Here is a 25,648-nt window from a genome sequence, read left to right as displayed (position 1 = left end):
CTTTTTCATAAAGCTGTTTTTGAGCAAAGGAGAAAATGCCTGAGGAACAAAATGACACACCTACGTATATGTATTCAGAGACACATTCAAGTCCAACATCAGCAAAGTTAAATTGAGATTTAAGAAATTGAGAGTATGCTTGCTCTGTTGAAAACTATATATTATCTTAGTTTTTTGGATGTATTATTATTGAGACACCATTCATTGCAGTAGTTTTGCATGATATTGAGCTTTTGTTGCAAACCATTTGTTAATGACGAAAATGAAGTCCGCATACATAAAGATATTGATTTGGTTTCAGTTCGGAATCACATGATCAGCAGATGAGTGTAGATACTTGGGGAGATCATAGATAACAAAAATATCTAAATAAATTGGTACTTTTATAATTGTCTCCTTGTTTACACCCATTTTTATTGAAAAAAAAGTCGTCTTATGTTCTAGCCTGACGTAAGATTTGCTTGATGAATACATACTTTAGATAGTTTTACGAAAATTTGTTCCAACACCAATTCTGAGGAGTTTTATATCAACTGCGTATGAATGACTGTGATTAAAGCCTTTTGAAAATCAACAAAACAGGCATACACTTTACCATCCTTAGTAGTACAATACTTATCAATAATTGTGTTAAGAATATATATATGGTTCGACGTTACCGCTTTTTGAGTAAATCCCATCAGTCAATCATCAGTAATGTAATAATTCCCAGTTGCATTTGTAACAGTAAAGCCTCTATATATATATTCATTTGGGTCAGGAATATCATTACTTTTGTGGAAAGGTGTTACAGTAATGTATCCTGCAGACCAAAGTTTGGGATAATGTTCAAAAGTAAGACAACCTTTTAATAACTTATGAAAAGTTAGTAATAAAAGAGTTCAACCGCATATAAGCATGTAGTTAGAGATATTGTCTAAACCAAGAGTTTTCCTGCTTGAATTACCATGCGCCTTGTATTGACTGCAGAATTATTTCAAGTGTCAACTACAATTAATTAATTATTTTACATACTAAATAGTTTACATAATCATGTACGCATAGCTTTCCTCATTGTTTTTTTTTTTATTTAAATACAACTTTCACAAAAGAAAGAGCTGATACAAGTGCAATAGTACATATAACACTTACTGGTATAATACATTTTGTTAATACATTTCTCTAATATAATATGATTATACAGATGTATATACACAAATGTACATTATCAGCAATATGATTTTAGTATTGTCATGAAAGTTGTTATTTTTGGGGGGTATATAATGGGGGTGAGGGGATGAGGGGGGGGGGGGTAGAAATTGGGTGATTTATCTATAAGTTTGAAAAGGAAATTCACTGACTTACTATAAATTAATCTTGCTCTTGTATTCTTGTACAGACTTAAATACATGCATGTATGACATGTACATTGGCATAGACACAAACATAATACACATGAATATATATAAAAAAAGTGTGTTTCCATTAATCAGGATTTACCAGCGTATGATTTTGATTAAATCACCCATGGGGGCTTTCTTCATTGTTAATAAAGAAGTATAGACTGCATATTGCACTTGCATGAATCTTTGAGCATGTAAAGTTTGTGTTATTAACTACTTATTTTTGGAAATTCAAAATAATCTCATATTGTTTATTTTTATAAAACAAAACGTCATATCTTTAAAAATAGCACAATAATTAAAAATGTGATGCGATATGATAACGTAATTTTACTCTTACACAATTCTTTCACCAGAGGTCGTGCATTTAATTATCTAGACTTTATGTCATATCATTGCATTAAATTACTTTAAAAAGTAATTGCATCAAGCGACAATGAGATACACTGATGAAAGTCAACAATAACATTAAAAATATTTGTTTCCTAACTACAAGGGCCGAGTTTGTTAGGTGCCGAATTTACCAAGTGCCGAATTTACCCCACTACACGTGTTTACCGCAATCGGAACATCGCTCGGTCTTTTCAAGTCGAGAAAAAGCGACTTTTTTCTCGACTTGACGGAAAAGGCCGACCGATGTTCCGATTGGTGTTTACCAATGGACGGTAACCTGCAGACCAGGAAGTAATATCATACCTGTGATCGCCATGTTAGAGGGGTTTGTAGTTTTGGCACATTCTACTTACAAAGCACAAGTCAATAAGAAATGAATATGATAATATCGGATTACATTTATATACATGTAATAACCTTAGTTATGTTACCTAAGGCTTTAATCACAAGCACCTGTTTCTGCGATCAATATATATATATATATATATATATATATATATATATATATATATATATATATATATATATATATATATAAGAGAAAACTTGAGGGATCTTGTACAGCTGTTGTACATGTACATATGAGGTCCAAAAATGGAAATATTTCTTGAACTGACTTGTTTATTCTAAAAACTGTTCAAGCTGCTGTTAAAAGATAAGAAATCCCCCAATAAATACAAAAATATCTTATTGGCACAAGATCAATAACAATAATTAGCAAAGGTCCAATATATGCATAAAATGGTATTGTATTTTTTAGTCCCCTACCGGTTTTTAACCGGAGGGGACTATAGCCTTCCTCTGCATCTGTCAGTCCGTCCGTCTGTCTGCCCCACTTCAGTTTTCCACACTTTTTTTCTTTATGCGTTTGAGGAATAATATGAAATTTGCTGAACAGCTTCAAAATGTCAAACTACTGATCAAGTTTACAAATTTGTAGCGTCTGGTTGACATATTTTCGAGAAAATGAATTTGTTATATTTCTATTTTTTAATGTTTGGGTTCGTCACAATTTCCACAACCCGGTAGGGGACGTGTATTGCTTAAATTATGCAATACTCCCAGAATGCTTGTTATATATATATCATTTAATTTCAAATTCCAATTAGAGGAGAATGGTTCTGACAAAAAAGCAAGTGTTCTGTTTCTGTATGATGTACATTTGTTGATAGTTGAAAAAGTAATTTTTAACATTGTTGAAGATTTATTATAGAAACAGAATGAAGCCCTGAGAATATCGGACATATTTTAAAAAAAAAATATTTCTAGTATGAAAACATGTACAAAAACTCTCCTCAGATGAATATATTATAAAGATAAGGGTTTTGGATGCCAAATGTACACTCGAGTGCCGAACAATGCGTTTTTAATTACTTCAAACTTCACGGCTCCAGACTTTAATTGAAAATTTGAAAATATGAAAAGAAGCTCTCTTAATGCAGAAACAGGTTCCTATTGGCTTCATGGACGGTTCTAGAAGGGGAGTCTTTGGGGGAGTGTCTGGGCCCTTCTTGAAATTTTCAACTTCCTAAAATTACACAGGGTGGTTAAAAGTTGTGAAAATAATAGACCTTGGACCCCTCCCCCTTCCCTTAGTAATCAATTTATCCATTGTCGCTGCCCCCTTGCAGCAAAAATTCCTGGATCCACACATACTCCACCGAGAAAAATGTTTTAGAAAATGTTGTAAAAGTAGATTATTACTTAGGTCATATGGGAGCAGAAATCGATTAATGTACATAACAGTAACATTTTTAAAATGAAACTAAATGGATATGGCTAAAAAAACCTCATATAGTGGAATTTGTGAGCCTTATATCATCAAAATGTTTATTGGGCTGCCTAATGTTTATTCTTTATTTAAATAACGTAACATATGCATATATTAGGTAAATGAAATCATTGTTTTAAAAAATAAAACAAACCCTTATTTTCAATCTTATCTTTTCCAGTATTTTTAACCAGTGAGTATTTTCATAACTTAATTAAATGTTTTGAACTTATCTTCAAATTATAGTTAAATCATGTTGTATAATTTTTTGGCAAAAAAGATCTAAGAATTGCTGTTCTCTTAATTTCAGAATTGTCCACAGTTGTGAAGAAATTGTTTGACCATGGACCCTGAGTACAGCCTCCAGGATGTGGTACGGTGTCATCTTTGTGAGACCCCGGTTCCCCCTCTACGCTGTGTCATTTGTAACATACATCTGTGTAAAGACTGTGAGGTGAAACATCTCTCTGATAAATCCAAACAACACAAAGTGGTGCTATTCAATTATCGGGTATCTTTTCCTAAATGTCAAAAACATTCCACCAAAACATGTGATCAATACTGTGAACAATGCAACATTCCTATTTGTGAACTCTGTGTTTCCTCTCAGGAACACCAAACTCATGATGTAGGGGACATTTTGGAAAGTTTAGAATTCTTACAAAAAGATTTACAAGATTTCAGGATATTCATTTATCCAAAATATCAAGAGATTTTATCTAGCATTTCAGAGCAAAAAGCAGATCTGAATGAAAACTGCAAGAAATTGACAGCAGCAATCGACAAACATGGAGAAGACATGCACAGAGAAATAGACGCCATTATACAGAAACTGAAATCTGATCTTGATGAAATGGACTCCAAACACCTGGCTGTCTTAAACAAACAGGAAGATGAAATCACACACACCATTTCTGAAATCACACAGAGCATTGCTGATCTGAATAAGTTACTGGACTCCAATGATGTCAGCCGTGTCTCTGCCTACAAATCCAGGAATGATGAATTCAGAAGATTGCCTCCTAAACTCACTGTTTCTTTACCAAGTTTTACCCCTCAGAAGATCAACAAAGAACAGCTTTATCAACAGTTTGGTTCTCTGTCAGCGTCATCTATAAAAACAGAAGAACATGGCTATACAATAGATTCATACTGGGACAGACTGCTCATTGATGTCCCACAGATCATCACACAGATAAACACTGAGTATGAAGAATTACACAATGTGTCCTGTGTGAGTGATGAAGATATGTGGGCGTGTGGTTTTAATAAGAAAATGAGACTGTACAACCTGCAGGGGGAACTAGTGATGTCAGTCCTAACCAAGTCAGTGAACAATCCACGGGACATAGCTGTGACAAGGAGTGGGGATCTAGTTTATACTGATTACTATGATAGAACTGTGAACATAGTGAAGAATACACAGATACAGACAGTGATCAGACTACAAGGATGGAAACCTCACGGTGTCTGTAGTACCTCCTCTGGTGACCTCCTGGTTGTCATGGACAGTGATGATCATAAACAAACAAAAGTTGTGTGTTACTCTGGCTCCACAGAGAAACAAAGTATTCAGTACAATGACAAAGGACAACCTCTCTATTTATCTGGTGGATTCATTAAATACATCAGTGAGAACAGGAACCTAGATATCTGTGTGTCAGACAATGTCGCAGGTGCAGTAGTGGTGGTCAATCAGGCCGGGAAACTCCGGTTTAACTACACTGGTCCCTCTACTTCCAAGGGATCATTTAATCCAGCCGGCATCACAACAGACAGCCAGGGTCGGATCCTGACCGCAGACTTTAACAATGACCGTATCCACATCCTGGATGAGGACGGACAGTTTCTCCGCTACATTGACAACTGTGATTTGTATGGTCCATGGGGTTTATGTGTGGACTCCAGAGACAAGCTCTTTGTGGCTGAGTACACAGGTAAAGTGAAGAAAATACAATATTATGTGTAAATAAACTGTATGTGTTTAGATATACACATACATTATGTACGACTGTACCGCATGTGTACAACATTATAATAGACTGTATGTACATACATTTATTTTTTTAAAACAAAAACATCATGTTTGTCATGTAATTGTAATGTTTGTGTATACTGGTACAGAACAATGGGATTATTTTTGTACATGTATTGATTTTATAAATAAAATTGTGTTTTACGTCATGTGTATCTACATCTTGATATTGCAAGTTTATTTAGATATTACTGGTAAATTATGCTGCAGCATTTCTTAAATAATCAAAAGTAACTGTTTTATAAAATTACAGAATGGGGATGTATAAATCTCATGAGATTACTGATCGGTATACTACCTTCCAAATAATTTTTAAGGAGGGATTTTGATATGATAATCAATATATTTGAATGATAAAATGAACAATAAATACAAAATTGAAAGGTTTTACATGTTGACCTTATTATTCAGGGGTCAATAGGAGAGAACATAAATTGATAAGTGGAATATCTAGCGACTGATTCTGAAGACAGCAAAAATACACATTTATAAAAGTGTTAAAGGATGTGTTGTTTACATTGTACAAGGCATATAGTTAAAGGACAAAGGGATATGTCACAATGTGATTTAAATGTTGATCTAAATAACCAATATGGTCACATGTTGTGTGTTGTGCCTTTAGACAAGGCATTTAATCTACTGTAGATTTCTTATTGTGCACGAGTACTTAATTCCCGATCCAACCGTTTTCCATCCTTTTCTCGCGAATACCGAATTTTTATCATAGTTTCGTGTAGTATAAATAAAAATGAGATTTAAAATTTGCAAGTTGTGTTTCTTGCGATTCTACGCAGATATTAATTATATATAATAATTCCTTGCTTTTAAAAAGGAATCTAAAGAATGTTCACATAAGTCTACTCATTGTGGATTCTGTGTGTGTATGTGTGTGTGTGTGTGTGGGGGGGGGGGGGGTGATATATGATCATCCAGGGGGAGTCAACGACTCTTAACCACTTAGCTTTTCTGTAATTGGAGATAAAAACTGACCCTTTGTCTTGGAGTAGGATACAAAGTTCCTGGAACCAGCTATCCTTGACATGCAGGGGGAGAAAAAGGCTCCAAAGACCCAAGAGTCTTATAGTTCGGGGGGGGGGGGGGCACTCTTGTCTGCTAATTAATTATCATGAAAACCGGAGATAACCTCGGTCCCTATCCACAAGAGATAACACCAGTCCTATGTGCATTGAGGCTTGGAGAAGGATTCAAAGTTCACAGAACCATGCACCTGTCCTTGACATGCCACAGGTGGTGGAGTACTCCACAACCAGGACCCCCCTCATATTTGTCCTGTCACCGGAAGTGGTCAGTGTCTGTGTGACTTCTAATAACTATTGATATATTGGAAGCATTTGGGTGTGTATTTACCTCGAAGTGTAATAGTTCTATAATCTTTGCGATATTTTTATCACTTGCTGAAATTTTTGAAACATGAACATATTGTAGTATACTTTTCTATTTTCATTAATGCGTCAAGTTTGTTGAAACTATATTCACTGGAATTGACTTCGAAAGTTACAATAGCAAGCATGTCGATCATGTGTACAAGTTTATCAATCAATATACTGGTCTTATTTAATCATCTACCACTATCAACTTTTTTGTTTAAAATTTGCATCTTAAACCATATTAACATTTTCCAGTGCCTATACTTGTGATAACACTATGTATCAATTTTGTTCTATAAACCCATAACTTCAAATGACCTATTGATGGGGCGCTAGCGGGGTTTACTTATTTTATTTAAATATTTAAATGTACATTGGCTTACAGTACGAAAGCCGAATAGGGCCACATAAAAAAAATATTTTTATCTCGTAATTACGAGAAAAGATCTCGTTATTACGAGTTAATTATCTCGTTATTACGAGAAAAGATCTCGTTATTACGAGAAAAGATCTCGTTATTACGAGTTAGTTATCTCGTTATAACGAGAAAAGATCTCGTAATTACGAGAAAAGATCTCGTTATTACGAGAAAAGATCTATATAAAATGGTGCGTTTCTGAAAAAGAATTCGACTGGATCACACTTTCAGTCTATCTTTTTCATTCCTGAAACGTTGATTCAATTTTGATCAATATTTAAAAATAACAACGATCATTATTCATTAATTTCTACATATCAAAATGATTGGTTTCGACATTTTATCTGGTATTAATAAAAGGAAAGAACTTTATGTAATTTTTCTATTCAACTTATATATATTATAATCCCACTCCGAAGTAAATACCAGGTAGTCCTATAGTCGTAAAAACACAGTTTTATTAGTTACAGATAACTTTAATGACTATATAGTTTCAGTCATGGATATGGATACACAGGATTTACCCGAATTTGTGTTTTATATGTTCATACACAACCTACATGTATATTGAAAATAATTGATTTTATATAAACATTTTGGAGTCTGAAAAAAAATAACACGTATCCTTCTTAATTATTGACATACAGTTCAATGAATTTTTTAATCAATTTGCTTTGCTAATTCTTCTGAAATTTCTTTAAAACTGCTTGGTCCGATTTTATATCAAATTATGCGTTTTAAACGATGATCATGCTAAGTAAGTGTATATTAATAGACATTGCAGTAGTTCATACACTTTATATAAAAAGAATAGAATAATGAAACGCGCCATTTCAAAACTAGATCTTTTCTCGTAATTACGAGATAATTAACTCGTAATAACGAGATCTTTTCTCGTAATAACGAGATCTTTTCTCGTAATTACGAGATCTTTTCTCGTAATTACGAGATCTTTTATCGTAATTACGAGATAATTAACTCATAATAACGAGATCTTTTCTCGTAATTACGAGATCTTTTCTCGTAATTACGAGATAATTAACTCGTAATAACGAGATAATTAACTCGTAATAACGAGATAACTAACTCGTAATAACGAGATCTTTTCTCGTAATAACGAGATAATTAACTCGTAATAACGAGATCTTTTCTCGTAATAACGAGATAATGAACTCGTAATAACGAGATCTTTTCTCGTAATTACGAGATAAAAATATTTTTTTAAGTGGCCCTATTCGTCTTTCGTACTTACAGTCAGTTCAAGCATTTTCATATATATGTTAGCATAGCATAGCATTGAAATCTCATTGCATATCATTAGAATATCATTGGAATCGTAAACCATAGTCTACTACAGTTATTGCCGAGATCAAAGAGATGCCGCGGACATTATTCTCCAATATACCACGAACGTCATCAGTAAATTATCAGATCAGAAATACCTATTTGTCTCGCACTGATCATGGAAGTACAAATTCAAACCGTAAAAAGTTTTAAAACTATGTCAATTTCACGTGTTAGTTCCAGTCAAAACAATGTGTATTGCCTCAAATCTTTATTTTTAAGAGATCAATGCAGCTGTTCCTAGGACCCCCCAAGCACATTTTCACTGCATGTTTTTACATAAAATGTAGTAGTAATAATCGTATTAAATTGCCCTTAAAATATAAGGAATGTGATTCAAAGATATTTTATAAATAAGTGAAGAGTATTATAATCCTAAGAAAAAGTATGTCGTCTGCATGTGATTCCTTTGATCGATACACATGTAAACATTACTAACAAAACCGTTGGGGTTACACGGAACGGCCGTCAAAATGACCTACATGTAGATCGTCTCTCTACTGTATAGGAGAAACGATCTGTAGAAATACTTGGCTGTTAGTAGAATAGAAATAAAGTTCTTGTTTTTGTGAATGTTGCAGGATAACCTCCTCGGTCTCGAAATGTTGTTTGAAATATAAAAGCCTCGGCTAACGCCTCGGCTTTTATATTTCAAAACAACATTTCTCGACCTCGGAGTTATTCTGCAACATTCACGAAAACTCGTACTTTATTTCTAAAGTATGCCATGATCTCATTCGTAATAGAATGGCATTCGTCATATCAAACCATAGCATACCATAGCATAACATACAACATGATTTTAACTCGGTTTTAAATGTTTTATTTGAAAGAATAATTGTTCACATTGCAGATTAGTTGTAAACTTTGGATTCTTATCATTTTACTTCAAAATATGTAGAACATTCTGTGTATAGAGGTGCTTTTGTTCAAATCTCATAGCATGGCATACCATATCATTAGGCCCTTCATTTCAATTTCTCATAGCATAGCATACAAATCACATAGCATTGCATTGAAATCTCATAGCACATCATTAAAATCGCATAACAAAGCATGTATGGAATTTTAAAAGATATGCATCAAATAACTGTAAAATTTTATAAATATCAGTAATAATGAATTATTGATTATTATGAGGTGACAATTTTGGTAGGGGCGTGGTCAAATCTATCATAAGGGCTTCTTTGGATTTGATCACCCCCAAACCAAAATTATCACCTCATAATATTCAAAAAATGATTTATTCCTTTAAAAATCGCCCGCAAGATTTTTGATATCACTCTTTGTTCTCCTTTCCCAAAATACTTCACACCAAATTTGTCAAAGATTGGCTTTGTTATGAAAATGCTTTGCAAAAAGTTTAAAACCAACCATTTGTACACGACGACGAAGGAAAACGGATGACTGCAGGTCAAATCAAATCAGGGATGGGGTAATTGAAAAAAGTATTTGTAATTTAGTGTAATTAATTACATTTTTCAAAGTAATTGAAAGTAATTGGTAATTGAGTCTGTCTTCAATTACAAGTAATTGAATGTATTTAAATACATTCCAAAAAAATTGTGTATTTTCAATTACTTTTCAATTACATCTCAATTACTTTTCTCCAAGTTTAAGATATAATAAAGGTGTATCACTTATAATGATAAATAGATTTTATACATGTTTGGCATGGACTTTTGTTTATACAATAATTAAATGTTTCATATGTTTATACAGTATGACACACTGCCCAGAGCAATATAGGTAAAGGTCTAATTTTGTGAAGGTGTGAACTCCTCCAATACCAAAGAACCCCAATTGATTTTAGACTGAATTAAACTGACTTTAGACTCAAGGGAATCAAAATACCTCATTCTTGTGAATTATAGCAATTATTATTTATATACTGATATGATGTACTGCCAAAAGTTGTACTTTCTCAATAAACATAGTTTTAATATATGAATAAAAACTAATTCACTATAGAGAAAATATTATTCAGAACCAGAAATGAACTCAATGGTACTTAATGAATTTAATGTTAAAGAAAATTTTCAAGAAATCTGATCTGAACTGAACTATACAACCTTTAAAAAAATAACCGTACATAAAGCCCTGTATATCTTAATGTCGTTAATATATGTATATGTTCTCAAGATTTAAAAAAATAAAACTAAAGTAATTAAAATGTAATTAATTACATTTATCAAAGTAATTGAGAGTAATTAATTACATTTTAAAAAATCAATGTAATTGTAATTGCAAGTAATTGATAAAATTGTCAATGTATTTCAATGTAATTAATTACTTTTCAAAGTAATTGACCCCAACTCTGAATCAAATGATCAACATCAACTCTTTTGACTGTGCACAACTGTTTATTAATAATTGAATACTAACAAAAGAAAAGCACAATCGGACCAAAAGTTAAAATATGCACAAGGTTCATCTGAATTTCAATAATGGAATCACTTTGTATTAACAAATGATAGGCAATAACACTTAAATACTAGCAATAATTGTTTTATGTTGCATCAAGTTTTATCTAGAAATGGCCAGGGAAAATTTCCAACGTGCATATTTGACTTTAACCCCCCCCCCCCCCCCATCTTCAAAACTTCTTCAAATTGGAAATGTTCCTACCATCATAAAAGTGCTTTTTGCTGTATAAATGCTTGCATGTATAATGAACAAGTTCATTTCAGTGGACGTTTTAGCTTCATGAACATTAATTTCCAATCCGCCAAGGGAGACAATCCCAAGCGCCCCCCCTTGTCAGATTTAGTACCTTTCAAAATAATGAAACATGGAACACCCCCGTTTGGCTAGCAAAGATGCTCAGTATACATCTTGTAAAATGTAAAAATGCATTTCAGTGGATAGATTTCTACTCAGTGGACCAATTTGTAATGTGTGTATGAAATTCAGACACAATGACATTATTCACAAACTTATCATTTCTTCAATACAAATTTATTATGAAAATCATCGAATGTATCATCAAGGAAATCAATTTGACCTCTTTTAATCTAATATTATTAATGTAATAATAAGATTGTTATTTAAATAAAGTTTGATATTCTTACAATATTTCAAACATAATACAATGGACCGTTCTGTGCGAGTATGACCATTGTGACAGACAAGTCTCGCACAGAAGGTTCTGACATTAAAATAACCTTGACAATGCATTCCATGACCTTGACCTAAAATAATTTTTGTTCTAAATTTAAATAAAATACTAAACTGTGAGATGTAGTAATAGACAACCAAAAAAACTGAAAAACTAAAACAAAATGTCCAACAAGATTTACTATCCATAGCTCAAAGGAAAATGAACAAGAGATGACAAAAGCCGTCTGCCTTATCACAATAACATGCACATTGTAGTTAAGTTAAAAGAAATACCAAAAACATTTTGGTACAAGTTAATATCTTTGCATATAAACTCTTGCTACTAAAATGTACAATGGCATTTCTTGTTCACAAAAACCTTTAGTGCATCGTAGCAAGAAACGATCTGCTCTGTAGGAATCAAAGCAATAAGCTTAAAGTGTGGATAAAAACTTGAAAATCAAGGGGCATAACTCTCATTTGTAAAGAAAACTACATGACTTTTGTATATATATACCACAATTTTATATATACTTATTTATTAAATAGAGCAAGCCATTAATCAGATATGCTTTCTCTCTTACTAAAAAGTTAATTTACAAGTGTACATATACATCCAGTATTTCTTTCCAGAGATAATTCACAAGTGTTTCTAATTTTACATGCACATCATACAAGGAAGAATTCAACAGTTGTCTCAAGTACAAATATTTGTAGAACACAAACAGAATTTTTAAAATACCCCATCCCAATCCCCATAATTTATTCCCCCTTGACTGATGTCTAAAAACAAAAAGCACCACTAAATATGGATGTATTCTGCCACCTTGAGTTGGCATCAACAAAAAAAGATGATTTTTAGAAAGTCATAAATTGGTTTAAACAACAAACATACACACACTCTTTAATCAGAAAATGCATACTAGAATTCAGTGGACCTACAATGTCGTAACATTGTATCTAACACAATTCCCATACTCTCTTACACCAATACTCTCAATTTCATGTCATTAAATGCATTCAGGCGAGGATAAAAAACAAAAAGAAGAAAGAGGAGATAATGCCTATCACACCAGTAATCATCTAGGAACACAATACACACTTTAAGAGAAGCTCAAGGGAAGACACAACATGTGTTTCCGTTCAGCGTTAAAACCGGTACAAGCCTCACATTCAGACACTTCGTTGTGTCCACGACTGGAATCTCACACTCCTACGCGTAGAAGGTTAAAACGATTATAAAATAGCTTTACACGAGTGTTTCCCTTTTTATAAAAAAGCTATCACAAAATTTGTTTTCACGGTGAAAACAAGCAGGGACTGCAGGCAGCTGGACCTCAGCTGACCCAAGTCTCCCGGGGGTCGGTCAGTGACCGCCCGCTGTTGTCTGTGTGTCTCTCTCCCCTCTCTCACTCACTGGAGAATACACTGGGAGTCAGTGGTTGACCTCACACACACTCTCTCTCCGCCGATGGAGCCACCAAAAGTCCGCACCACGGCAGGACCCTCTCACGGACCACCACACTGTGTCAGAACTTGAAGCCTTCTTGCGGAACACTGGCGCTCGGATCAAACTGGTAGCCCTGGCTGGACACCTCAGGGGCAAGGTTAGGGTCTTCTTCAGTCTACAAACAGAAATGAGAAACAATGTCATAAGCAGAACAGTGTCAGCAGTAACACAGGACTCACTATCTTCTACTATCCACACAGGATAGGGGTGTGATAATAAAAATTTTCAAATCACCCTCCTATCCATCCAAAGTTACCTCTGCCTCTCAACTTGTACATAATCTTTAATGGAGAACCCGTTCTTTACAAGTTGATAATATAATAGTCTAAACGCTAAATGCCCGATAAAATTGTAAAAGCGAAAGTCATTTCCTCAGATCTAATCCAGGCTAAGCATTCATTTCCACTTTACACAAATAAAATATGTTTTCCTTTTAACTAATATGCTAATTTCTTAAGAACAAGAACACATATATGCTACAATGTAAGTTCTATTGCAAGGGAGATAATTTGCATAATTTAAATTCAGACCTTGATTTTTTCAACAAATCATAAACAGATTAGTTTTTATAACATAATGTCCTTGAACAAACTACCAAGTACTGTTAACTCAGGAATCCTCAGAATGTGTGGTAGCCCAGTTAACATATATATGTATTATTATAACAGTACCTTGATCCAAAGATCACTCTCATTGCCAGGTGTGGATCAAATCAAATGAGACACAAAGATCTGATGATCTGATCCTGGCATTGAGATATGATCTGGATCTTTGGATCAAGTTGGTTACAATGATAAATTGATTTTATAACCTTGTCCATTTAAAAGTTCCAGTTACAAAACAATCTTTTTAAAATCCATTGTATGACTTTCTTCAACCATGCTATTTTTAAATGTACTCTTTTAAATTTATTGTGTAATATGTCATCAGTTTAGAGAGTGGTGCTATAGATTTGGAATTCCACAGTATGGGGTATTCAGAAAACAGATCACACTGTAAAATTTACAGTATAAGGAAGGAAAATTGATGGGTATATAATGAATTTTACCATTTCATCAACAAGTACCGTATACTGCTTATTAAACCCTAGTAAACCTGTATACTTTGTAGACCAATCCATAAATGAAAATCAGCCCCCACAAATACAATATCAAATCTAGTGACATTAGTCTGTACTTACATCATCTGAGAAGTAGTGATCTATTATTTCATACGCCAACTTGTAAATATCTTCATTTTCATGGTTCTGTAAAGCTTCTATTTTGTCTAGTCCTGAAATTACAAAACAATCTGTGCTCAGTCTGGAGTTCTTTAATTTCTAACACATTCTTAAAGTTCTCATTGTATTGCATAAATTAAAAATTTCATAAAACTCAAAATATGCTTTCTTGATGAAACATGACAACACACTATGACAGTGACTTCATCTTATGTCATGCATCTAAAGGTGTCAATCTGCAAAAGGATTCAATTTTTTCTCTCGGCCTAATCATGATAATGATATAAATATGTTATCCGGAATTCAATAGCTTGAATTTCATTCTTTATGTTACATTAACTATGTTGGGACAATTTATACCTTTTCTGGCTTTGTATCATTGTACAGATATTCTCTACATTGTCTCATGCCTTCATCAGTATATTATTTATAGGATACCTACCCCCACATTCCTCTATCATTGTACAGATATTTTCTACATCCTCCCCCGCCATCTTCAGTATATTATTAATCCCATCCAACACAACATTCACTACTTGAGTGTCCTTAACTCCCAATAAATCACAGAAAGGGGAAATCACTCCGTTCTCCACCACTTTTGCCACCTGTAATGGATAAAGAAAAGGATAAACATACAATGGACTCTGCTTCAACCAAGAGTTGATTCGTCTGAGGCAAATTACCAGAATAACTAAACATCAAATTAAGTGGCTTTTTTGGGACCTTAAAATTTTACTGCAATAAAATTTAACTTGTTGTAAGCCTTGAAAATCTATATACAGAAATTGTTTTGACAGTGATTGAGTACGCATTAATTTTTTTTTACTTTCAAACATCAGTCAAATTGCATTGTCCTGTCTTTCTTTTGTTTTTCAATGCTCAAAAGAAATTGTTTCTCATTAGTGCAATGCTTATAAACATGCAGTTCAACTTCGTTCCCTTAACACTTAATTCACATACAAATTATTTTTTTCAATTTAGAATTCCTTTAGAATTTAGGAAATTTAGAATTTCTCGTTTGCTTTCTCAACAAATAATATTCAATCCAAATAAAAAAAAAATTCTTAACACTTATATTTCTTAATTTTTTAATCCTAATGCAAAATTGAAAGTAAGTGCAAAGAACTTCCTATCATTTTAATTAACACAAACCCAACTCTTATCTTAGTCTGTAATAGGTATTATATTTACTGATAAGGATGCAAGCCATGCTTCAATTAAACAATTGTGAAAGATAAAAAAACCCAAGCATTAATGTGTGTGCACAGGGAAGGTGAGTTTTGTGTACAGTCATCCAGAAAAATATATGTCATTTTCTTTCCTTTACTGTAGAATTTAGCATACCATGTGCACTGAGTTATAAATTCTGGTCTCGTATCCCAGGTGTTGTGTACAAGACAGGTATTATCAAATAAAACAAAGGAACAGGTGAGAAAGGTGGGAAATCGTTATCAGACAGGGAGTTATAATTTACCAAATGGCAGATATCCTATCAAATAACCGAAACTGCATTCTTCCCTATCAGATCATCAGGAAAAACCATAAAGGAATACATGAGAAATTGTGAAATCAAAAGGTTCTTAATTACCTGTTCCTTGTTACCACTAATTGTTAGATTGCTAATTGCCCAGGCTGCTTCTTTCTTTGTCTGGAAGTCACCCTAAAAAAGAGAAAAGAAAGGAACTTGTATAAATACACTAGCTGTTGTCTGCCACTGCTGTCAAAAATAGATTTAGTGAATTTCCTCTGGCCAGTGATCTCTTCAAAACTATAACTTCTTCTCACCAGGTGATAAATTGAGAATAAGACTTACCGTCATGAAATGATTAGTGAAATAAGATTAACCTCCCAATAACATATGATAAGACTTACCCTCATGATGAGTTATGAGTAAGGTAAGACTTTACCCCATGATGAGCGATGCGAAAGACAAGACTTACCCTCATCGGATGATGAATTATGAGCGAAATAAGACTTACCCTCATCAGATGATGAATTATGAGTGAGATAAGACTTACCCTCATCAGATGATGAATTATGAGTGAGATAAGACTTACCCTCATCAGATGATGAATTATGAGTGAGATAAGACTTACCCTCATCAGATGATGAATTATTAGTGAGATTAGACCGGCATCTATCACAGCTTGCACTTGGGACTGATTTCCAGCCGTTATATTGGATAAAAACCACACTGCCTCCTGGAACATAAACAGAAATAAATCAGTTACAGCACTGTCTGCTATTTGTCTCTTTATCTCTGAGCACAAGAAATTCCCAGGTGACAGGCTTACTGTGACAGCTCAGCTGTCAAATATTAGTAACACTCATTATACAAAAATTATTACGAGATTAATTGATATTCTACGATCAACAAATGTCTATTGATTGATCATTGTTGACAGACATCACTACTGAATGATTACATAGCTTTTATAAACATGTCCATCTAATTTAACAAAACATGTTCAAGATCAACTTTCCATGTGATGGCCGGTCAAGCAAAAAAAATAAAAAAATTGTATATTTAAGTTTTTGACATTTTTTGAAAAGTAACGCAGTGAAAATGTTTAATTAATTGTATTGAAACAAAACATAAAAAATACTAAGGTGGAAAGACCTCTAATTGTTTGAGAACAATTAGTCTACTGGTTTGTTAAATTAAATACATCTATAAGAATTATTGGTGTTCGTCATCTCTTCTCGTTTATTGAAACTCATTACAACAAACTGCGCTTGGGCACGTTACACTTACCTTATTAATTTTCTCTTTGGGGTGTGTCAGCAATGAGGGGAAGTGAGAGAGGGCGTCACAGTTGAGGACAATCTGCGTCTGGTCGTCGGTTCCTGTCACAATGTTCCCGACGGCTCGAAGGGCTGCCGTCTGTAACACAAACAAAAACATCACTCGGGGAAATTCATAAAGGTACATCTTTATACTTCTGCAATACCTTAATCTCAAGTGAAAACATTAATTGGGGGGGGGGGGGGGGGGGGGCAAGTTTCATACCTTGCATAATTACACATAAAGTTATTGCATATAAAAATTCATTCACAGTATTTCATGAAAAAAATTTATACAATTCATAGTCATTTACAGAAATATTAATTAAAAAAAAAACTCCTATAAATGTGCTAAAGATAAAGTTTCTAAAGCCTATATATGTGTTAGGATTTCTTCTGAACTTCAAGGATCAAAATAAACTGTACCTGCACTTTGACATCTAAGTGGCTCAGAAGAGGGACGAGGAAGGGCACCACCCCGGAGTCGATCACCATTTGTATCTGTTCATTGCCGCCGTCCGTTAAGTAGGACAACGCCCACACAGTGTCCACCAGGATCTGTAACATCATTCATCTCATGTCTTAAATTAAACTTCAATTTATCTATTCATTAATCAACTTTCATTATTGAGGTAAACATTTTTTTTCTACCAGACTTGTAAATAATTTTTGCACAGAAAACCAGTGATCTCCCTTTGAACAATCATCCTCCTACATAGACACAGGAATGTAAAAGTCACTGCATGACAAATCTTGAGATGTAATTAACCAAGATACGATGTGATTCATGAAGTACAAGTAGCATTAGAGATCTGTATTTATATATCTGGCAAGGAATGCTACTCTGTATTAATGAAGCAGATCTGCCCTTATCTTTTTGTCATAGAATGTTATTTAGTAAACACCAAAGAATGTGGTGGATTAAGCTTCACAAAGTCTAAGTTTTGTTCACCATGCACAGCCACATCAGGAAAGATGCTGGCGAACTTATTCATTTTATTGCAAAGTTCAAAAAGGAGAATTGCTGACATTTCAATTTTAGTTAAAATATGAAAATTAAGTTATTCCCTCCTGCAAATCATGCAATAAAATTATTAATTTTTTGGGAGGAGGGAGTGAGCTATAGTGGCGAGCTTACGTTAATGTCTGTGTGATGGATCAGCTGACACAGGGCGGGCAGGATCTCCTGAATGGTCTCCAGCGGGGGAGGGGGCTCCTTGTTCCTGCAGAGATTCACAATCACCCAGGCGACATTTCTTAAGAATGGCAGAGGAATGTTGGGGTTGATGAAGTTCAGCAGTGGTTTCACCGCGCCCAAGTTAATGACGTAGTCCCTGCACTGTGGACCGTCACCTGTAAATCCAGGTATGTGTTAATGTATATCCACCAATAAAGACTTGTGTATAATCTCACAAGGACAGGTGATTACAAACCTATGATGTTCCCCAGGGCCCACACAGCCTGCTCACAGACGTTCTGGTGATTGGAGGATAGCAGTCTCAGGAACAATGGCACAGCCCCTGACGTAAAGGAAACCCAGGTCAAACATGTCATAGATCATCAGGAAAAGGACAAAGACAGAATCAAAGTCTCAAGTGCTGGACTATAATTTGAAAGATTTAATGGGTATCCACTGCCATTAAACAAAACATAGATTTTGAAAGTTAACTTCAAGAGAGACTAACTCAATTAAATTGTCTTTCCTTAAGTTACACACTCAGGAATATTGTAAAGGACGAGTGCACTTATGGGCCCCGGTGAAAAGTGAAAAAATGAAGAATCAAATTAAGCATATTTTTTCCTTAACATTATCTATTGATATCTATTCCATAAGAATTAACAAGTTTTAGCACTGAAATTATTGTTTATGAAAAGCACGAAGCTTTAAAACATAGTAGCGGTCAGCAGACATTCATGATTTTGTATAGTAAATCAAGGACAGGCAATCATTTTAAAGCCTTTGTTTACTGTCAGCCTAACCGAGTACAAACTTGTGGAAAAGATATACGCATTATACATTTAGTAAACTCCTGTGAAAGTAAGAAGTTTGTACTCGGTTAGGCTGGTACCTAAAAAATGAAAAACGTATGAAAATTTCAAGGTTTTTCCTATAGCAAGCGAAATCTATTACCTGCGTGACCCATGTTTGAACTCACGCATGGAATAAATTATTTCAAACAATCACATGGTTTCTATCCAGGTAAACGTTTGTCAAATGTGCTCACTGTAAAACATTGACACGTTTTAGATCGCTTTCCAGGGTTCGACACTAAGGCACGTCCGACCGACATTGTCTAGTAAATGATAGGTCCGGTCGGGTTAAATGCTGTGTACTAGCCCGACTGGTCGTGTGAAAAAAAAGTGTGCACATACTTTTTCTGTAATATTAATATCAATAGAAGTAAAAGCACCTTTTCCCAACAGGCTTAAATTCTACAAACCGTAATCTAGGTACAACCCAAGGACTAACCTAGAGGATGAAATGGGGGAAATACTTTTTGATCGGTAACTTCGCCGGAATTTCCTCCGAACGAAAAGTCCAAGTCGCCCTGTACACGGAGTTCATATAATTGTGTAAATTAACCCCAAGGGCAATAAAATGATAACTATTTCATTCTAAAGACGTCTTCAAAACTCAGTTTATGCCTCTTGTGATTAATTTAGTCTGTCTTATCTTTAGGGGTTATAAATACGGGTGATGCAACCACATGCTGTACAAAACGATGTTTATTACTTTAAGGCTAGTGTTGATATAACAGTGAATTTGTTGGTAACTTGTAATTAGCTAATAACACTGCCAAATTTATGCTTAAATAATCAAAACCCTTTGTTTACAGTTATAATATCTTTTTAAAAAATCTAAATCCTCAACATATTGATAATGGTTATTGGGTTGGACTAATGCCACCAAAATACACTAACAAACAGAGACTGATTTTATTTGTCATTTTAGTTAACACAGTTACAAAACATTTGATCTATAGAATGTATGAATACATCAAATAATTTAAATTAAATAAACTTGATAATTTTTTTTCAATTTTTAGAATTTGTTTTATCTTTTAATCATATCGACTTGTTTCTAATCTTATTTAAATTATTAAAGTTTAAATCTGTGTATATCTTCATTATTGTTATGCCATTGTCAAGTAATAAAAGTCTCCCAGATTTCTCAAACTTCTCTATGTTTCTCTGTTAAGGAGAATATAAAGTCGATCTCCCTAACGTTTTGTTGGTCCCTTGTCAACCATTGAATACTTGTATCATTATTAGTACAATTTGAATAAAATTAAACCTTAAATAGTGTTTGAATGATTCATTATTGGTAAAGATAAATCAATACAATTAAACAGAAACAGGTATTTAATATTTTATGTTTGTCATTACTTTTAGTTTATTTTGTCAAAATTGGTCAGGGCTAGTAGTAAAAGAGTCAGGGCTAGTGAAAAATTGCTGAGGTAGCCCGACTGGTCTAGTAATTAAAAAACTTAATGTCAAACCCTGCTTTCCTTCATCTTTGTATGGTCAGGAATATTTGTTTGTCACTATGGTAATATGCAACTTCAAAGCTTCATTCGATTTTTTTTTCAGACGTAAAATAATGCATAAAGTATAATTCAGCAAACGCGCCAATCGATCCACCAACAGAGCAATGTTGATTTAAATGTCTCCTCTCTCTGATTTAAATAGACACAATTCAAGTAGGTTCGGTTCGATTTTTCCGGATTTAGATTATTTATAGGCATCTAAAAATTCTCAATTTTTTAAATTGTATTCTAATTTTGGTAAATTTAAGCGTGCATATCAATCAGAAGTATACATGAGTGCTTAACTATTATGAGAAAAAAGCAATTTGATGATATTTTCTACATATAAATGGCACTGAAAAAGGGCCCATTCTCTATAGCTTAAGTGCACTTGTTCTTTTGGATGTTGCAGGGAACTTGACCCACATTACTAATCTCCACATAATGATCTGCAAGGCCTACCAGCGTTTAACTTTTTATTTTATACATATATCTCAGGCCTTACCAGCATTCACTACTGCTTGTGTCTGTTGGGAGGTTCCCGATGCAATGTTTGTCAGTGCCCAGGCCGCTTCAAACTGAAGATTGTGGCTGAAATTAAAACAAAATCAATCAGTATAAAAACTGAAGTATCAATGAATCTATACAGTCAAAAACATTACTTTTAGCTGTGTCATCTGGGAGATTAAGACTTGTCAGGTTATTTAGGTAGAAACTTAAAATACTACAATATGAGTGACTTACTTGTCGTCCTTCAGAAGACACTCGACTAGGATGGGGAGGATTCCCGAGGCGATCAGGTCGTCTATTGGGGGGTTCCTGTCACTGGACAGCAGCTTTCTGTAATAGAACCATGAAGCAGCATTAAATATGTACATTCTCAACAAATAGTGTAACAAGTGGACCCTCTCAATACTACACTGATGTCAATACTGTATAACGAGAAATATTCGCCAGTTTTATATTTGCCCCTTTAGTAGTGGGTAAATTTAAGACTGGGCAAATTCAAAACAATTCTGACACAACTGTATGTATTGGAAAGAGTTTGTATTTCTAACTGTGTCCGGGCTTAATCAAGATGGGACGAAACCGTTCGCAGGTGAAGAAGGGGAAAATATCAGCTAGCTATAGCGTATCAATTGGAACTTCTCAATGTTACATTACACAGTGATGATAATGTATTATTTAAGGTTAGATTCTTGATCACTGTTTCAACAGAGTACATTCGGATAGAAAAGCTAGAACTTGATCCTTTCCCTTTCACATTAATATTTTAGTCTGTCTGATTCTTGAACACTCAACATGCGAGATAGAAATTGGAATGCTTTAACCTGATCACAAGAGGGAGAGATATACAGGACTAGGTGGCAAGCTCCCCAGTGTCAACTGTGTGACTTTTACACCTGGCATGATTTGCTCTTTACTTTGTGGCCTGTACAGCAAGCAGTGGGTTGTACTGTGGGGTCTGAGCTTGCTGATTTAGTACTACCCTGTATATAGTTTTACCTGGCGGCCTGTACAGCGTTGAGTTGTACTGTGGAGTTTTGACTTGCTGCGTTCTCCACTATGGACTGTAGGGACTGGCTGGTCGGCTTCTCTGTGTCGTCAGAGTCAGTACTGTCCTGTATTGGTACATTTCTTCTCTTCAACACATGCTGGTCTCTCTTGTTCTGAAACCCATAAGCAAAATATGTAAAACCTCAATGGGATAGAAAAATACAACAGTTTTCAAATAGTCTTTCTTTTTTCACTTCAAATCAGGAATTTGAAGGCTAGTGCTTCACATATAGCTGAAATTCCGTACCTCAAATTGATATCTCAACATGCATACACCAGTGAAACTACCATTAATTTTCTCCAAGTGAATATAAATTAATTTCTTAAATATCTCAAACCTAATGATTCCTTAAAGTTTTTTTCTCTCTTCCTTAACAAGTCACTGAGTCAGAGGTAACAAGGTTTGACTATAAATGCCGGTACATATATTCCACCTTCACTTGTTTATCTTCAACTTGGTACAGTAACACCAAGACCCCAATACAAAATTAACAGAGAGATTAAGAGGGCTTGATGGTCGTCGAGGCCATTTTTAGACTGTATTTATCTCCTTTAGAAAAGCTCTATATAAAAATATAAGAAAATACCCAAATTTTAAAGTTAGCATTTATGAATTTGTTCTTTCATTAATGATAGTTTATATGTTGACAAATCATGTGATTGTCTTAAAATTTTTGATAAAGCTGGTGGTTAATGCATCAAAAGGTGGCATTATGGGGTGAAGAGTTAAAAGGAGATGAATAAGAGACTTCACTGTACTTTTATATCATTGACTTTACACACACTGTTTCCTGATCCCAAGGCAGACTTGACGAATAAATCATATGTCATCTATGAGAAATATTTTCTAACTTTCCAGACCATGGAGACAGATAAGCACCGTCTTACCTTTCTGATCTCAACTGTTACTTCAGTACGCCGCCTTCTCATTTCCTGAAGGAAAAAATTACAAATGTGAAATAAAGTTATATCGTCTTTAAATGGAATATGGACTTTAAATGTTACATGTTCTTTGGTAAAAGATTTGAATCACTCAATTATGACAATGTTATTTAATCTTTTTCCTAGTTAAGCAATGTTGATACACAAGATTATTTATTCTATTTGACAAAATACCGATTTAAATTACATGATTTGAATAAATTCCTTTTGATCCTATGTTTGATGTAAAACTTGGCTAAATTATTTGAAACAAAGCAAGTTCTGATTCATTTGCTCAGCCATTAATTTTTTTTTAATTCATTTGATTTATTATCTCATTTTAGGTATTGAAAAGGTGGCTTAATCAAGACAAGTTTTTCTTACTTGTTTCTTTCATATCTTTTAATAAATTGTAGAAAATAAATATTGTGTTTATCATTGATGAACAACTCTATGAAAATAAGCATCCTTTATCATCATATATATAATAGTCTTTTGATTAAAACTAATTAGAGCATCAGCTTGATCAGTAACCAAATTTCTATATCATCATGCATGCTAATCATTATGTAGTTCCATTTTATTGTAAACACATCTTTTGGTACAGAAATAAAAAATTGTCATCAATAAACCAATGTTCACTATTTTAATTAATTAATTTTAATACCGAGCGCAGCTAGAGGCGGGCGAAACCTGCCTCGCCAAGTGAGGATTAATGGTAACGCGTATATATAAGAAAATCAGTGAAAAAATGAAAGTTGAGTCAGGGGTACTAAGACCCCCAAAAAATTCTTCCAGCCCTGGGCGCCGCCATATTGGCAGACATTTTGTTTTTAAAAAGTTAGTTCGATCATTGATTGACTGGTACTTATCGATGTTTATTCCCCATACACTCCAGTGTTTCAATAGAAGGTATTTTGAATTAAGAGAAATAAAAGACGACACCAGATAAGTCTCAATAGTGCTTCAATCAAGAAACACGACTAGTTCTATGTATGTCTATGTATGTCTTAATTATCAAATTATCACAAAATAAAAAACATTTACATCAAGGAACTGATCTTACAGATACTGAATAAAGTATTCAATTTTATTACCGCAGCATTTATATATGAATTAAATTGATAAACAATGAAAGAAGAAATAAAAAAAAAAAGTTCGGAATAACGAATCTCTCTTCGGCTATTTCCAAAGACAAAACGTGTACGTTTTACGTCTGAAACATGACGTCATAATGTACACTGAGCACGCAACGTTAAATTAAAATTTGGAAAATGATTTGAGCAGGCAACCAGGCGAATCATACTTTGTGCATTTCAAATAAATGTTGTTCTACAAAACTGCACTGTGTTAAATCTGCGCTCGGTCCATCGTTCACACCGTTTACATATTATTATTAATATATACATGGTTGGGAAAACAAAATCCTGAAGCCAAACCTTATAATACCCCTCTGAAAACCCCATACAGGGTTCATTGGGTTTGTATTGATTTAGTAATTAGCTAGATGTCAAATTGACAAATGAGTGGGATATACAGCAACTCTCAAATGTTTATGACACTTTCTTTGTTCGATGGTTTTTGAATGCAAAACATACATAAAAATAAAATAAAAATAAAGGTTTTATAAACTTTTATGACACCCATGTTTGTCCTTCATGTGGTTTAGAAACCATAAAGACAAAATCTTCAAAAGAAGATTCTTTAAGTTCTACAGGATCTGAAATGTTCTTCTTCTCTGATTCAGCAATATCAAAGGTTAAAATCAAGAAGCAAAAATACAACTCTACAACTTTCATATCATCTTTCCGTTTAAACTGTTCATTTTGATTCTTAGAAAAGAACATGCGCAATTTCGTAGCGAAATGGCGTGTCTATGAATCAATTATGAACGATAACTTTGATATAATCTTACATCTGCATCCTTCCCTTTGTTTTTAAACAAATGGGTCCGTCCTTTGCTGTTCAATTCTGTCGCCATTTCACAAATTTTTAACAGGCAGTCCTTTCGAAAACGAGAATCACAATGTCCTGGCCAAGAATTAAATCTCTGCCATGCGACTTCACTAAAACGCTTTCCGATTGGTCAATATGACAATGTGGCGTTCATGGTACACGTGTATAACAAGTGTTTTGATGTTAGATGACTGTGTCTACAGTTAAAATATATTCTACAAATTATTTTGCAATGTTTTAATTTACTTTGAATTAGTGCGATATTGCTTTTATACTGCAATTTAACTGCATCAATTGAACCAATCGAATGACTTCTAACAGTTATTCAATCATTCGGAACTCTT

At 33.9% G+C, this 25,648-nt stretch overlaps 2 protein-coding genes across 2 annotated transcripts; one reads left to right on the top strand and one right to left on the bottom strand.

Moving 5' to 3' along the window:
* The first annotated feature begins 1,945 nt into the window (after positions 1-1,945).
* LOC117690213 (E3 ubiquitin-protein ligase TRIM71-like) lies at positions 1,946-5,899 on the top strand. Its single transcript, XM_066068185.1, has 2 exons — positions 1,946-2,100; positions 3,857-5,899. The coding sequence occupies exon 2, from the start codon at positions 3,890-3,892 to the stop codon at positions 5,513-5,515; it is 1,626 nt and encodes a 541-aa protein (XP_065924257.1). The 5' UTR covers positions 1,946-2,100; positions 3,857-3,889; the 3' UTR covers positions 5,516-5,899.
* A 5,175-nt stretch (positions 5,900-11,074) lies between these two features.
* LOC105331784 (importin subunit alpha-4) lies at positions 11,075-25,538 on the bottom strand. The gene is made up of 14 exons (XM_011434117.4): positions 25,264-25,538; positions 23,316-23,360; positions 22,377-22,540; positions 21,615-21,710; positions 21,376-21,461; positions 18,777-18,863; positions 18,482-18,696; positions 17,770-17,901; positions 17,315-17,443; positions 16,656-16,760; positions 16,148-16,219; positions 15,002-15,164; positions 14,521-14,612; positions 11,075-13,455 (listed from the first exon to the last, which is right to left on the bottom strand). The coding sequence occupies exons 1-14, from the start codon at positions 25,327-25,329 to the stop codon at positions 13,360-13,362; spliced, it is 1,548 nt and encodes a 515-aa protein (XP_011432419.1). The 5' UTR covers positions 25,330-25,538; the 3' UTR covers positions 11,075-13,359.
* Between the last annotated feature and the right edge of the window lie 110 nt (positions 25,539-25,648).

Source organism: Magallana gigas, chromosome 8 (assembly GCF_963853765.1).
Source record: "Magallana gigas chromosome 8, xbMagGiga1.1, whole genome shotgun sequence".
Lineage (NCBI taxonomy): Eukaryota > Metazoa > Mollusca > Bivalvia > Ostreida > Ostreidae > Magallana > Magallana gigas.
Note: the sequence above shows the minus strand (reverse complement) of the source record. Positions and strands in the feature narration are given on the sequence as shown.

Bases quoted from the DNA above. Each gene is read 5' to 3' on its own strand.
- LOC117690213 (XM_066068185.1), top strand. From the start codon at position 3,890: ATGGACCCTGAGTACAGCCTCCAGGATGTGGTACGGTGTCATCTTTGT.
- LOC105331784 (XM_011434117.4), bottom strand. From the start codon at position 25,329: ATGGCGACAGAATTGAACAGCAAAGGACGGACCCATTTGTTTAAAAAC. The intron at 22,541-23,315 runs GTAAGACGGTGC...TATGGGTTTCAG, and splicing joins TAACAGTTGAGATCAGAAAG to AACAAGAGAGACCAGCATGT. The intron at 18,697-18,776 runs GTTTGTAATCAC...CTGGATTTACAG, and splicing joins GGCCCTGGGGAACATCATAG to GTGACGGTCCACAGTGCAGG.